We start from the raw sequence: 16,793 nt of genomic DNA, 5'->3' as shown, positions 1-16,793 counted from the left end.
GGTATCTTCCCTAGCAGTGCTTTCAGTCCATATTGTTCTAAATTTTACTTCTGCTTTACACTAATGGAGGGTTTTTGTTTCCTTTCTCAAAAAGATGGTGTTACAGCTCTCATAGGCTAAAATAAAATTTATTTAAGCTTCTCAAAAGAAATCACTGCATTTAACTATTTGACCAAAAACTGGTGGAAGGGTTTATGAACATAACACACAACCAGTAAAAATGTAGTAAACAAAAATGCTTATGCTTCATCAAATTTATTTTTATATTTTCCTCCAGATGTAATGAATCAGAAAGACTTCCAGGCAGAGACACAGGTTATGAAGAGGTTGCATCATCCATATATAATGTCTCTTTATGCAGTATGCACAACAACAGATCCTTATTACATTGTAACAGAGCTAATGAAAAATGGCAGTTTGCTAAACTATTTACGAAGTTGAGTAGACATCTTTTATATTATTGCCTGTTCAGTATTTTGGATTTATTTTGAGTGTGCTGTTGAAATGTCGAGCAATGAGAGTCTTTCTTCAAATTCAGCCATTGAGGTTGGAGCTGCAAATGAAATTGTGCTCTGGGAATTTTGAATTACAATCTATTAGCTCAAGGTGCAACTCACTTTTATGTTGGGATATTAAAATATTCTCTTGTCATTGGTCATTCTTTTATTGAAGACCTTTTTTGACAATAGACAATAGACAATAGGTGCAGGAGTAGGCCATTCAGCCCTTCGAGCCTGCACCGCCATTCAATATGATCATGACTGATCATTCCTAATTAGTATCCTCTTCCTGCCTTATCTCCATAACTCTTGATTCCACTATCCTTGAGAGCTCTATCCAACTCTTTCTTGAATGAATCCAGAGACTGGGCCTCCACTGCCCTCTGGGGCAGAACATTCCACACAGCCACCACTCTCTGGGTGAAGAAGTTTCTCCTCATTTCTGTCCTAAATGGTCTACCCCGTATTTTTAAGCTGTCTCCTTTGGTTCGGCACTCACCCATCAGCGGAAACATGTTTCCTGCCTCCAGAGTGTCCAATCGTTTCATAATCTTATATGTCTCAATCAGATGCCCTCTCAGTCTTCGAAACTCAAGGGTATACAAGCCCAGTCGCTTCAGTCTTTCAGTGTAAGGTAATCCCCCAATTCCAGGAATTGACCTCGTGAACCTACGCTGTACTCCCTCAATAGCTAGAATGTCTTTCCTCAAATTTGGAGACCAGAACTGCACACAGTACTCCAGGTGTGGTCTCACCAGGGCCCTGTACAGCTGCAGAAGCACCTCCTTGCTTCTATATTCAATTCCTCTTGTTATGAAGGCCAGCATGCTATTAGTCTTCTTCACTACCTGCTGTACCTACACGCTTGCCTTTATTGACTGGTATACAAGAACACCCAGATGTCTCTGTACTGCCCCTTTACCTAAATTGATACCATTGAGGTAGTAATCTGCCTTCCTGTTCTTGCCACCAAAGTGGATAACCATACATTTATCAACATTAAACTGCATCTGCCATGCATCTGCCCAGTCACCTAACTTGTCCAGGTCACCCTGTAATCTCCTAACATCCTCATCACATTTCACCCTGCCACCCAGCTTTGTATCATCAGCAATTTTGCTAATGTTATTGCTGATACTATCTTCTATATCATTAACATATATTGTAAACAGCTGCGGTCCCAGCACGGATCCCTGTGGTACCCCACTGGTCACTGCCTGCCATTCTGAAATGGAGCTGTTTATCACTACCCTTTGTTTCCTATCAGCCAACCAATTTTCAATCCAATCTAGTACTTTGCCTCCAATACCATGCGCCCTAATTTTACTCACTAACCTCCTGTGTGGGACTTTATCAAAAGCTTTCTGGAAGTCCAGGTACACTACATCTACTGGATCTCCCTCGTCCATCTTCAGAGTTACATTCTCAAAAAGTTCAAGAAGATTAGTCAAGCATGATTTCACCTTCATGAATCCATGCTGACTCTGTCCTATCCTGTTACTACTATCCAGATATGCCGTAATTTCATCCTTTATAATAGACTCCAGCATCTTTCCCACCACTGAGATTAGACTAACTGGTCTATAATTTCCTGCTTTCTCTCTCCCACCTTTTTTAAAAAGTGGTATAACATTAGCCACCTTCCAATCCTCAGGAACTGACCTTGAATCTATCGAACTCTGGAAAAATAAACACCAACACATCCACGATTTCCCGAGCCACCTCCTTCAGTACCCTGGGATGTAGACCATCAGGCCCCGGAGACTTATCAACCTTCAGACCTAACAGTCTCTCCAACACCAAATCCTGGCAAATATAGATTCTCTTAGGTTCAGGTCCTTCAGCCACTGTTACCTCAGGGAGATTGCTTGTGTCTTCCTCAATGAACTCAGATCTGAAGTACCCATTTAATTCTTCTGCCATTTCTTTGTTCCCCGTAATATATTCCCCTGTTTCTGTCTTCAAGGGCCCAATTTTAGTCCTAACCATTTTTTTGCCTTACACATACTTAAAAAAGCTTTTACTATCCTCCTTTATATTATTGGCCAGTTTACCTTCGTACCTCATTTTTCCTCTGCGTATTTCCTTCTTAGTAATCCTCTGTTGCTCTTTAAAAGCTTCCCAGTCCTCAGTTTTCCCACTTATCTTTGCTATGTTATACTTTTTCTCTTTTAACTTTATATGATTTGATTTGATTTGATTTGATATTGATACCTCCAAAAGAGCTGAAGCAAACCAGACAACATTGTCATCAAGGAGAATGACACAAACTACTTGAAAGATGGCAACATACAACTTTCAAGATAACAATAAACACTTTTGCTGAAATGACCACTGCAGAAGTATAAAACCACTATCACTAACGTAAAGAATACTGTTAAAGGATACTATTATCAGGAGAACAAAGTTCTCAGAAAGCACCATATTTACAAAGATCAACCTGTGAAATTTCAGATTATAGCTACAGCTTGGAAAATTAGGGATTTTTTTCACGTCTGACAGGGTCTTTAAAATTCTGACAGCTTACAAGGAGATAAATTGTGGAAGGTTGTTTGTGTTGCTCATTACTTCATTACAAGAGACCATATTGAAGATTATTACTCAAAGGACAAAAAGGGAAGGCTTTCATTTTTGTAGTTCTGTGAGCCCTGACACAGTTTATACTATCTCTTACCAACCAGAAAAGTGACATTGGGTAGAGTTTCTGCCTCCTTAGTGTTGTAAGTGTAATGCTGAGAAAGGTAGCAAAATTGATGCGAATAACAAAATCAAATTCTTGATGGTTGATAAAATTAATCTGATTTACCCCTCAGAGCTTAAATGACAAGTTCAGAATCTATCCCATGAGTATTGACTACCTTTTTGTTCCCATCAAATGCACCGACTTTGGTCTTGATTCCAATTTTCCTCTCCTCTCCTGAGAAATATGATGGCTCAAAAACTTGATGTATTGGTTAGAATGGTTACCTGATATCTGCAACCTGTTGAATTCTTGTCCCAGTCATCATTCAATTGCTTCATCAGGCAACCCTGCATGTTCCTGTGTGGTGACAATCCTTCTTAATCTTTCAACCACACAAACTGGCATCAGCAAACAGTTATCCTCGTTGATTCATCTTGACTGTTCTTGAAGCAAGTCAGACACCTTCAACACTTCACACTGGAGCTAATGGACACCTATGATTTGCATGCTTCTGCCATGTCACTTAGTATGCAGGGACAAATATGCTTTTCCTGCACCGAAATAGGATGCTTTTGAGTTGATATAGACACATGCATCTTATGGCTCTTACCTTGATTTCTGAGTGCTTGGAGGCTGTCAACTTCTGTCCACTTAACATTGCACGCTAACTTCAATACTATCTTACGGGCTGCCAACCTCTGTGTGAGTCACATTGCTTTCTTAGTACACAGGTCTTTAGTCCTCAGTTACAGGTTACCAGCTACAGTGCTTTTCTGCGTAGAGGAGAGGAAAATGGGAAAATTTAGCACTCTGTAACAGAAGCAAAATGGGACACACTCTGAAAATCTGAAAGAACAACAAAAGTTGTTGGAAACTTTCGGATTAGCATCTGTGGGTAGAGGAGTAGAGTTATTTTTTAGGTCTGATGAATGATCATTAATCTAAAACATTAACTTTGCTTTTCTATTTTCTCAGATGCTATCTGACCTTCTAGCATTTTCTGTTTTTAATTTTAAAATTTGAGTGTCCACAAACCAGTCTTATGGCAAAACAGCTACAAGGCTGCCTAATATAATTTGAAAGTGTGCCTGCAAAATCAAATAATTCATCTCCAGGTTCACCCCTAAACATTGTGCATTAAAATCTTAAAATAATTTCTCAACCAGTCTATGAAATATTTTCTCTTGCAGCATCATGTCTGCAGCTAATTTAGCATTCTCACTTCTAATTCCTATAAGGGCATTAGTAAGTATTTCAAACAGCAAAAATGTCTTTGGCCACCCAGCTAATCTTCTTGTTATTTACCTTTGATCCAGTTTTGACTTTGATTGTTGGAACTCTTGAACTTTGCTTTTGTTAGATCTCCTCTGAGGGCTCATAATGTACTCCTTCCTTAACTCCGATACTTACTGAAAGTAATTCAGTCTCACTAGAACAACTTATACTCACAGTACTAATTGGGTAACTCATTCAAAGAGCCTGTATAGGCACAATCACTTGAATGACTTCTTTCTGTGCTGATATCATTCCATATTTATAAATTTAATTGCCATTTGTAGCTTTGATTTTACACAGTTGAGAAAGGTCAAATGGATGAAAGTTCTCTTGGGAGACTCTCAACTGATATATTTAATTTTGAATTATTTTAATTCCAAAGCCAACCAGTCTCTGAAATTTGGTAAATTATAACAGTGCCTGCTTTAATTACATTTTTCAGTATTATGTCTAAATGCTTAATGTGTGCAGAAATGTAGTGCAAGGTCATTATTGTCACACACATCCATGAAATAATAAGAGGTTTGTTGCTTGAATAAGTAGCATATTCAGATGTAAACTTTCCTGATGGAGAGAATTATACAAAATGTGAATCAATAAAGTTATATTTTTTGTCAAAATCAATTTTTATTTTCTCTTCAACTTTACTACTGTTCATTTTAATGAACGTTAGGCAAAGAAGGATTATATTTAAATATGGACCAACTACTTGACATGACTGTCCAAGTAGCAGAGGGAATGTCGTATTTGGAATCCCAAAACTATATCCATCGAGATTTGGCTGCAAGGAACGTACTTGTTGGAGAAAACTGCATTTGCAAAATTGCTGACTTTGGATTAGCCCGTTTGGTAAAGGTAATACTATTTTCCTTTCGGATCATTTGTGCATAATGCTAAATTTAATCATGTTAGAAAAAGGATATCTGACTGTTGATCTCCTCTAGAGTTTAGACTATAATGAGCATGAGTAGACCATTAAAACAGAAATGGCTATAAAACTAATTACATTCAATTCAAAAGCATGCAACAGAGTTGACCTTTGATCTGTTTCACATGGTGAATTCTTAGTACCTTCTGGAATTTTCTGCTTCATCACAAGATGCTTAAGGCTCAGCAAAATCAGTAATACCCTGCATCATACTATGTTTATCTCAATTTGTTTCTTAAGTGATTTCAAAGCTTAGGACCAGAAATTGGTTCTAAGAATTATTCATTTTCATATGATAAATATCTACCTAATATTGATGTTAAAATTATCTTTTAAGATTTGTGAATGCTTGTCCCTTTGCATCATTCATGAAGATAATTTAAAGAAATACGACATTCCCTTAAATATTTAACATGCTTTCATAAAACCATCTTTCCTATTACTCGCTTCTAAGGATTGAAAGCCAAAGTTTCTGCAGTCTTTGAAGTATGAGATCCCCAGATATTATTACCTTGATTCTTCTGAGCACTTGAATAGCCCATTGCTTCTTTGCAGTCAGAAATGGACACAGTACTTGATGTGTCATTTGATCAGTGAATTGTAAAGTTTGATTCCATATAACACTTGTCCTGCTTGGACATGTTTATCATTGTTTCTATTAAGTCTCCTTGTTGACCAGTTAAAGTTAATAATCTGTCATTTGTATATTTCCATTAATGGCACACTAGTATCACCAATATTTCTCATGTACAATACTTCACAGTTTTCATCTTAAATTTTCATTTGTCATTGTTCTGCTCGTTCAAATATTTTGTTGAAGGCATTCTATAAATTTTTGGCTGTCTCTTTCAATTTCAGTACCCTTCCCAGTTTTGTGCAGCTTTTATCAACTTCCATTGAATTTTTAGATCCAAGTTATCAATGTAAATAAACATTAAGTAGTAATTGATATGTTACTGATGATAGACTTTTTTTATTGTGGTACTAAAATAACAGGTTGTGAATCTGCATTCATGGTTACAAGCTCAGTGTCTCTGCTCCTCTGTTAAGTGTGTGTGTGTGTGTGTGTGTGTGTGTGTGTGTGTGTGTGTGTGTGTGTGTGTGTGTGTATCCATCTGTTCGTCCTTCCTTATGTGGTCTTTTGCTAGATTTGTAGAGATGCTTTTTGCTCTTTATTTCACTGTTCTTTGATAGTTGATGTAAGTGACATTTGTTCAGTCAAGGCTCTCTGTCTTTGTACATGTAATCATCCTTGTACTCGGCACTTATTGAAAAGTTGGTAGAAGTTGTGAACAAAATGGGAACAGCTTGGGAGCAGCAAGCTTCTTTGGTTCAGAAAACAGACTCAACTGGAAGCTGTTGAATGCTACTGCCATCTAACAACTCCATATAATTATCAATTCAGAAATATCCATGTCAACCAATCGTTCATTATTCATATAACTAGTTTAGAAACTAAATAGTCAGAAAATAAACTTTATAAGTGTCTTCAAAAGTGAATGATTGGCTATAAAGTGTTATGGTGTATATTGAGAATGCATATTTGTTTGTTAACTTATTCTTTCTTTCACATTTCGTTTTTTTTCTGGAGATCATGAACTTATATTATAAAATTAGAATTTAACATTGTTAAATTTCAGTTTGAACCCCTCCATTTAAGTTAGAAAGAACTGGCATATATGAACAATGACTTTTTTGCACAGATTCAACAATTAGGCAAGTTTTAATTACTCATAATGTAGAAAAGTGGAATTGCAAATGACCTTACTTCCTTGATGTACACAACATGCACTGGCTACTAATGTTACAGATAATTAGATGCTAACTTTACTGTAAACAATCATAAAATGATGGTAAAACATTAACAGGGGCAGAAAGTACTTCAAAGCAAATTTTTTTGAATTGTTGAAACTTTGGAGTGTGTTGTTGATGACTTACTTGGTAATTTGAGCTAAAGAGCAGTGTTTCAGATGGAAAATCAGATAAGCAACTAAATATGGAAAATACAAGTTTTCAAAATTGTTTACTGGAATTTATTTCACTTAACAGACACTGAAATATTAACATTTAGAGTGTGATACTAAATATTTGTTACAAGATTCCATGTCCCTTGAGCAATGTTTGCACTTAAATGATGCAACATCCATGTGTGAGAAGTTTTATATCACTGATTTAATGTTTAAATTATACTGCTTGGCATGAATGAAATCCAATTATAATAAAGTTATGTTCTTTCAGTGGCTAGAATCCAATGATGGATTAGAGCTAGGCTGAATGGTCTGTTCTTGTTCATATGTAACATTCTACTATTTTATTTAAATCTAGGAGGATGTATATGTGTCTCAATCAACTACAATTCCATATAAATGGACCGCCCCTGAAGCTATAGAATTTGGCCATTTCTCTGTGAAATCTGATGTGTGGTCCTTTGGTGTTCTTCTTTATGAAACAGTCACTCGTGGTAAAACACCTTACCCAGGTAGGCTTTCAGTTTTGTTGTACAAAATCTGCACATCTGAAAATTATTAGGAAAATATACTTTTAATTTTAAATCTATTTAATAATAATCACTCTGCTGCAGGTATGAACAACCAAGAAGTAGTGAGCATGGTTTCTAAAGATTACCGAATGCCTTGTCCTGAGGAATGTCCAAGAAAATTGTATGAAGTAATGCTTCAGTGCTGGAACAGAAAAGCACAAAATCGCCCGTCATTCAAGGCATTAGTACAAATGTTGGTGTCCTTCAACAATTATGAAGGTAATATTTATTTTTCCACCAACATTAAACATTTCTGTTGAAATTAAAAATAAGAATATTCTTTAAAATATCATATTGTTGAATGACTGCCTTAGTATTGCCCATGAACTTTAAGTATTCTTAATTCCTAGCCCAAAATTAAGCTAATAAACTAATAAACTAATCCAGGGACAATAAACTGATGGGTTAGATTTTTATGACATCACTGTCATTTTAGAAAATAACTGCTATAATATTTTGTTGCTCTTATCAAAATTCACATGGTTCATATTTATAAAGCTATAGAAAATAAAACGATCTTTATTAAATCATTATTACTAAGTAGTCACTGTGACATTTGGGAGAAATTAAAGAAGTTTGCTTCTTGAAGGAATTGTCTTATCAAAACATTTATGGAGAGGCACACTTTCCTCTTTGAGTAAAGTTAAACAAAACACATAATAAATGATCATTAGTTATAATTAAAATTTAATCAACTGGTATATAATATTGCTGTAAGGTAAAGACTGAAAACGTTAAGTATTCCAACCATAACAAAACACTTTATTTGTTTGCATCAAAGGCGACAGTCCAGGCTACTCTGATTCTAGCACCAGCCATAACTTTCATACTTCCACTGAGGTGGTTTTTCCAACGCAACTGGGAATAGCACTAAGTAACTGCCTTTGGAATGGGTCTAAAATTTGGAAATTGGCTGGAATTAAGGGAGTGGGCATGGAGACAATTATAGGCTGTATCTTACCAACTTGGCATCAGCAAAGAAACCAGTAGAATGACCAGCCCCAGTGTGCTACTTTGCTGTTTCACCAGTAGTTTTCTCAAACTAAAATCTCAGCACAATGTACAGAATATGTCTATATTGGTAAACATATTTACATGAGTGTAAGTCAATGTTCATGCAGGAGTTTATGTGTAATTGTGTGCATTCCAAATGTGTCCTCAATCTGACACGTTTTCCTCTTTGAGCATCTCACCTTCTTTTATCTCTCTTACTGCTCATTTAAAACACTCATTCTCTCACAACCACCCAAATCCCAAAATATTTTTTCACCAAACTACTCTCACTGTTTTTTTTGCCTCAGCCTCTGAACCAAATGACTGCTCATCCTCACTAATTTCAACCCCCATCTCAATTCATTATCCTGTCTCTCTCCCTACTCAGGAGACTAACATCTTGGTTACATGACTATATGTCCTTGAAACTGCTGATTGTACAGCTCTCCTCCTGACTCCCAGGTTAGCTGCTGTTGTTAATGGTTCTCTCTAGCCATAGTACTGTCCTACCTTCCGTCAAATCTGCTTTCATTGCTCCACTCCTCATGAGTCATATTTTGACACCTGCATTCTTATAAGTTACTACCCATCAACAACTTTCCTATTCAAAGTCCTTGAATTTGTTGTTAGCCCTCAAATCCATGCTCAGAGCTTCATGTTGGAATGTACAATGAGGTTTCTTCACTGTCACTGTACCTAAACAGCTCTCAGCTATGTGACTGTGACAATTCTAAACCGTCCATCCCTTCTCATCCTCCTCGACTTGTCTTCAGCCTTTGTCACAGTCAGACACACCACGTTCACTCCCTCACTCTCTCGGCGGAGCAGGTAACGGCTGTCTGGTGGTGTTTTTTGAAGTCGCGGGTATAGTCCAGTTAGTGTTTTTTAACAGTTAAAATTTAAAGTTTTTTTAAGCGCCTAGCGGACCCGGAAGCTGGTGTCGCGCTAGGTTACCTGGGAAGGGTTTTTTCTTATATATGCGCGCAGGTGAGGAACCCGAGGCACTACAGGGGTAGAGGCTCCCGCCCGCCCTCCTCCTCTAACCTAATAATAAGACCCGTTGTGGTAAGCAGGTAAGTTCTGCATTTTGCTTGTTTGTTTCTTTAGATCTAGTTTTTAAAGTTTACCTTTTAGAGGGATGGCAGCGAAGGCAGTGCAATGTTCCTCTTGCAACATGTATGAGGTGAGGGAAGCCATTAGCGTCCCTGCTGATTACACTTGCAAGAAGTGCACCCATCTCCAGCTCCTCCAAGACCGTGTTAGGGACCTGGAGCTGGAGTTGGATGAACTGCGGATCATTCAGGAGGCAGAGGTGGTCATAGATCAGAGCTTTAGGGAAGTAGTTACTCCGAAAGTTATAGAGAGATGGGTGACAGTCAGGGGGAGTGGGAGGAAGCAGCCAGTGCAGGGACCCCCTGCGGTCATTCCCCTCAAGAACAAGTATACCGTTTTGGATACTTGTGGGGGGGATGACTTACCAGGAATAAGCAACGAGGTTCAGGCCTCTGGCACGGAGCCTGTCCCCGTTGCTCAGAAGGGAAGGGTGGAGAAAGGTAGAGCGATAGTTCTTGGGGACTCAATAGTGAGGGGCACAGATAGGCAGTTTTGTGGGGGTGACAGAGATTCACGATTGGTATGTTGCCTCCCAGGTGCAAGGGTACGTGATGTCTCTGATCGTGTTTTCTGGGTCCTTAAGGGGGAGGGGGAGCAGCCCCAGATCGTGGTACACGTTGGCACCAACGACATAGGTAGGAAGAGGGGTGAGGAGGTCAGGCAGGCTTTCAGGGAGCTAGGTTGGAAGCTCAGAGCTAGAACGAACAGAGTTGTTGTCTCTGGTTTGTTACCCGTGCCACGTGATAGAGAGTCGAGGAATAGGGAGAGAGAACAGTTAAATGCGTGGCTACAGGGATGGTGCAGGTGGGAGGGATTCCGGTTTCTGGACAACTGGGGTTCTTTCTGGGGAAGGTGGGACCTCTATAAACAGGATGGTCTACACCTGAACCTGAGGGGCACCAGTGTCCTTGGGGGGGGGGTTTGCTAGTGCTCTTTGGGAGGGTTTAAACTAACTCTGCAGGGGCATGGGAACCTGGACTGTAGCTTTATGGTACAGGACCTTGAGTGTAGGGAGGTTAGGAACAAGGCATCGATCTCGAAGGAGGGTGCCTGTAAGCAGAAAGGTGGCTTGAAGTGTGTATACTTCAATGCCAGAAGTATAAGAAATAAGGTAGGTGAACTTGCAGCGTGGGTTGGTACCTGGGACTTCGATGTTGTGGCCATTACAGAGACGTGGGTAGAACAGGGGCAGGAATGGCTGTTGCAGGTTCCAGGGTTTAAATGTTTTAGCAGGGTCAGAGATGGGGGTAAAAGAGGGGGTGGTGTGGCATTGCTTGTCAAGGATAGTATTACAGCGGTGGAAAGGACGATGGAGGAAGACTTGCCATGTGAGGTAGTTTGGGCTGAGGTAGAAATAGGAAAGGTGAGGTCACCCTGTTAGGAGTTTTCTACAGGCCTCCCAATAGTCCGAGAGAAGTAGAGGAAAGTATTGCAAGGATGATTCAGGAGAAGAGTGAAAGTAGCAGGGTGGTTGTTATGGGGGACTTTAACTTCCCAGATATTGACTGGGAAAGCTATAGCTCGAGTTCGTTAGATGGGTCGGTGTTTGTCCAATGTGTGCAGGAGGGCTTCCTGACACAATATGTAAACAGGCCAACAAGAGGTGAGGCTATACTGGATTTGGTTCTAGGTAATGAACCAGGCCAGGTGTTAGACTTGGACGTAGGTGAGCACTTCAGGGACAGTGACCACAACTCGGTGACTTTTACTTTAGTGATGGAGAGGGATAAGTGTGCACTGCAGGGCAAGAGTTATAGCTGGGGGCAGGGAAATTATGATGCGGTGAGGCATGACTTAGGATGCGTGGATTGGAAAAATACGCTTCGAGGGAAGAACACAAATGATATGTGGAGATTGTTCAAGGAACAGCTATTGGGTGTCCTTGATAAGTATGTACCAGTCAGGCAGGGAGTAAAGGGTCTTGTGAGGGAGCCGTGGTTTAATAAGGAATTGGAATCCCTTGTGAAAGGGAAGAGGGCGGCCTATGTAAAGATGAGGCGTGAAGGTTCAGTTGGGGCGATTGAGAGTTATAAGGTAGCCAGAAAGGATCTAAAGAGCAAGCTAAGAACAGCGAGAAGGGGACATGAAAAGTCCTTAGTTGGTAGGATTAGGGAAAACCCAAAGGCTTTCTATAGGTATGTCAGGAATAAAAGGATGACTAGGGTAGGTATCGGTCCAGTCAAGGATAGTAGTGGGAAGTTGTGCGTGGAGGCGGAGGAGATTGGAGAGACACTAAATCAATACTTTTCATCAGTATTCACTCAGGAACAGGACACTATTGCTGATGTGAATATTGAGTCACAAGTGATTAGAATGGATGGCCTTGAGGTATGTAGGGAAGAGGTCTGGGGAATACTGGAAAGGATGAAAATAGATAAGTCCCCTGGGCCTGATGGCATTTATCCTAGGATCCTCTGGGAAGCTAGGGAGGAGATAGCAGAGCCATTGGCCTTGATTTTTATGTCGTCATTGTCTACGGGAATAGTGCCAGAAGACTGGAGGATAGCGAATGTGGTCCCCTTGTTCAAGAAGGGGAGTAGGGATAGCCCGAGTAACTATAGGCCAGTGAGTCTCACTTCTGTTGTGGGCAAAGTCTTAGAGAGAATTGTAAGGGATAGGATTTATGAATATCTGGATAGGAATAATGTGATCAAGGATAGTCAGCATGGTTTTGTGAAGGGCAGGTCGTGCCTCACAAACCTTATTGAGTTCTTTGAGAAGGTGACTAAGGAGGTGGACGAGGGTAAAGCAGTAGATGTGGTGTATATGGATTTTAGCAAGGCGTTCGATAAGGTACCCCATGGTAGGCTAATGCAAAAACTACGGAGGTATGGCATTGAGGGTGCATTAGAGGTTTGGATTAGGAATTGGCTGGCTGGAAGGAGACAGAGGGTAGTAGTTGATGGAATAGGTTCATCTTGGAGTGCAGTTACTAGCGGTGTTCCACAAGGGTCTGTTTTGGGACCATTGCTGTTTGTCATCTTTATAAATGATCTAGAGGAGGGGCTTGAAAGCTGGGTGAGCAAGTTTGCAGATGACACGAAAGTCGGCGGAGTTGTGGACAGCGAAGAAGGATGTGGCAGGTTACAGCGGGATATAGATAAGTTGCAGAGCTGGGCAGAAAGGTGGCAAATGGAGTTCAATGTAGCTAAGTGTGAAGTCATTCACTTTGGTAGGAGTAACAAGAAGATGGATTACTGGGCTAATGGTAGGCTACTTGGTAGTGTGGATGAGCAGAGGGATCTTGGTGTCCATGTACACAGATCTCTGAAAGTTGCAACCCAGGTAAATAGTGTTGTGAAGAAGGCATATGGTGTACTGGGCTTTATTGGTAGAGGAATTGAGTTCCAGAGTCCTGAGGTCATGTTGCAGTTGTATAAGACTCTGGTGCGGCCTCATCTGGAGTATTGTGTGCAGTTTTGGTCGCCATACTATAGGAAGGATGAGGAGGCATTGGAACGAGTGCAGAGGAGGTTTACCAGGATGTTGCCTGGCATGGTAGGAAGATCGTATGAGGAAAGGCTGAGGCACTTGGGGCTGTTCTCATTGGAGAAAAGAAGGTTTAGGGGAGATTTGATATAGGTGTACAAGATGATTAGGGGTTTAGATAGGGTAGACACTGAGAACCTTTTTCTGTTAATGGAGTCAGCTGTTACTAGGGGACACAGCTTTAAATTAAGGGATGGTAGGTATAGGACAGATGTTAGGGGTAGATTCTTTACTCAGCGGGTTGTGAGTTCATGGAATGCCCTGCCAGTAGCAGTGGTGAACTCTCCCTCTTTATGGTCATTTAAGCGGTCATTGGATAAGCATATGGAGGTTATTGGGCTAGTGTAGGTTAGGTAGACTTTGGTCGGCGCAACATCGAGGGCCGAAGGGCCTGTACTGCGCTGTATTTTTCTATGTTCTATGTTCTACGTTCTATGTTCCTCCAATACCGCTCCACTTTTGTCCAGCTGTGAGAAACAGCATTCACATGGCTCCATTCTTCTTTAGCTGAAAATGTGTTGCTGGTTAAAGCACAGCAGGTTAGGCAGCATCCAAGGAATAGGAAATTCGACGTTTCGGGCATAAGCCCTTCATCAGGAATGAGGAGAGTGTGCCAAGCAGGCTAAGATAAAAAGTAGGGAGGAGCGACTTGGGGGAGGGGCGATGGAGATGTGATAGGTGGAAGGAGGTCAAAGTGAGGATGGTAGGCCGGAGTGTCATAGCCAGAGAATTGCATGCAGTACTTTCTCCTCCTGCTCCGACACATTGCCTCATGTCTCTTAAGGATCTGTAAGTAAAAACAAGGACTGTAGATACTGGAAACTAGAGTCTAGATTAGAATGGTGCTAGAAAAGCACCGCAGGTCAGGCAGCTCCGAGGAGCAGGAAAATTGATGTTTCAGGCAAAAGCCTTTCATCAGGAATAGAGACACCCTGCCTCTTAAGGATCTGTCTCAGGCCTCTGCTATTTCTCATCAACATCCTGTCCCAAAGTAATATTATCACAAAGCACATTATTAGTTTTTGCATACATGCTGTCAACACCCCAACACACCATATTCTCTTTCAACACCACCAGTGTTTGACAATCTGTACTAGATGAGCAGAAATTTTTTCCAACTAAGTCATGGGAGATGAAAGCAGTTATCTTCAGTTCCTGTGACAAAGTGACTTCCCTAACTGCCTTCTTCATTCCCCTCTTTAACAACTGCCTCTGAGAATGCACACAACTATGGTATTATATTTAACTTGACATGAGTTTTCAACTACAGATTTGCACCATCACCATTTGCACCACTTCGCCAATATTACTCAACTCCATCACTGCCTCATAGAATGTGCCGTACAATCCTTACAGTGCAGAAATAGGCCATGCAACCCACCGAGTCTCACCGACCCTCCAAAGAGCAGTCCCCAGAACCAGGTCCTCACTATACCCGCTGACCCCACATTTTACTGTGGCTCATCCACCTAGCCGGCAAACCGCTGGACACTATGGGCGATTCATCATGACCAATCCACCCAACTTGCACACCTTTGGACTGTGGGAGGAAATTGGAGCATCCAGGGGAACCTATACAGACACAGGGAGAATGTGCAATATCAACACAGCCACCCAAAGCTGGAGTGGAACCCAGATCCCTGGCGCTGTGAGGCAGTAATGTTAACCACTGAGCCACTGTGCAACCATGGTGAAACTCCACACTTGTGCCTTTATTACCAACAAACAATCACTATTCTAATTCACTCCCACTAGTCTTTCTGTGTTCTACTATCTGGGAACTGGAGATAATCCATCTCTATGCTAAATTGCATCAGGTCCTGTTTTCTCTCTCACTGACTCACATTGATTCCCACATTGAGCAAAATATCTGCGCGCCTCCAATTCTGGCCTCTTAGATCTTCTGTGGCATCACTGGCTGCAGCACTGCTGTATGTAACACCAGCTGCCTCAGCTGTAAACTCTGTAATTTACTACCTAAACACTTCCACCTCTCTGCCTCTCCTGTTTTAAAATGCTGTTTGAAATGCACCTGCTTTTATCAAGCTTTTGATCATCTACCCTATTAAATCCTTAGGTGATTCCATTTCAAATTTTATTTGGCAATATTGCTATAAAGTGCCTTGGGTTATTTTGCTCTGTTAAAGGTGCTATATAAAACGGTTATAAAGTATACTTTTGTTATCACAAATAATTTTGCAATGCTACAGACAACAAATTCCAAATGCACTACAATCAGGAATCTACATAAGAGTGGTTCACAAGTAATGTTAAATACTGTGAAGTCATTCTTAGTTTACCAATGTCTTTACTCGTGTGTTATTCAGAGTAATTTTGTGTTTTTCAAAAATTTCTCATGTTAAAATGTTCTATCTATTCAAATTGCATAGCATTGCATCAAAATCTTAGAATATAAACACCATGTCATATTGTCAGCTTGGTCCAAAAGTATTTACAAAAAACGTTATGCATACATTGTTCTCTTAAAATATGTTGGTACTTAAATATTCGATCCAAACGCATTAATTTTATCTTATATTTAAAACAAGATCAAATGTTATTTTTCTCTCTCTTTCCACAGATGCTGTTTGAACTGCTGAACATTTAGAGTATTTTCTGCCTTTACCTCAGATTTCCACTGGCCACAATATTCTACTTTTATATTTTATTTTAATTTATACCTTTTTTTTTCCTCAAAACAAGTCAGGTGTGATATTCCAGTTATTGGATAAACAATTCTAATTCACACAGAAGCTGTTTCTAATACACAATAACTTCTTCAATCTGGAGAGCATGTGACCAAGGCATTTCTGAATTTTGGAATTTTCTGGATTGTAGAATAAATTAGAATGTCGAACAACAAGTGTGTGAACTGGATTCAAGTCTGAACCCAAAACATAAAACATACTAAAACTATGTTAAGACATGACGGTGCATGGTTTCAGATCCATGTTTTGAACATATGGGCTGATGCTGCAACACACATGGATGTGGGATAATTTGAGCATCTTCAGCAGTTAAGCAACACATTCCATTGTGAACATCATTTAAAGTTTGTAAATCACAATGTATTAATATATTTGAAAATATTTAAAGTTATCTTAAGTTTTAACTAATGAATACACACAGAATAATCAATCCCCGTCTGCCAATTTTGATGTTAGTGCCTTCAAAACAGAGTCACCAGAATGGGGTAATTGGCAATGCAGCAGCTGGAGGGGACAGTAGAAACACAGCCAGATTTGAAGCTGCCACTCAGCTACATGACCTACC

At 40.1% G+C, this 16,793-nt stretch overlaps 1 protein-coding gene across 1 annotated transcript in view; it reads left to right on the top strand.

Moving 5' to 3' along the window:
* The window catches only part of LOC132822953 (protein-tyrosine kinase 6-like), a 38,068-nt gene extending 21,843 nt beyond the window's left edge, over positions 1 to 16,225 (top strand). The window contains exons 5-8 of the mRNA XM_060836398.1: positions 5,132 to 5,313; positions 7,712 to 7,865; positions 7,968 to 8,144; positions 16,102 to 16,225. Coding sequence (XP_060692381.1) covers positions 5,132 to 5,313; positions 7,712 to 7,865; positions 7,968 to 8,144; positions 16,102 to 16,112 — 524 coding nt within the window. The 3' untranslated portion in view covers positions 16,113 to 16,225. The remainder of the gene's footprint in view (positions 1 to 5,131; positions 5,314 to 7,711; positions 7,866 to 7,967; positions 8,145 to 16,101) is intronic.
* The last annotated feature ends 568 nt before the right edge of the window (positions 16,226 to 16,793 follow it).

Source organism: Hemiscyllium ocellatum, chromosome 15 (assembly GCF_020745735.1).
Source record: "Hemiscyllium ocellatum isolate sHemOce1 chromosome 15, sHemOce1.pat.X.cur, whole genome shotgun sequence".
NCBI lineage: Eukaryota > Metazoa > Chordata > Chondrichthyes > Orectolobiformes > Hemiscylliidae > Hemiscyllium > Hemiscyllium ocellatum.
Note: the sequence above shows the minus strand (reverse complement) of the source record. Positions and strands in the feature narration are given on the sequence as shown.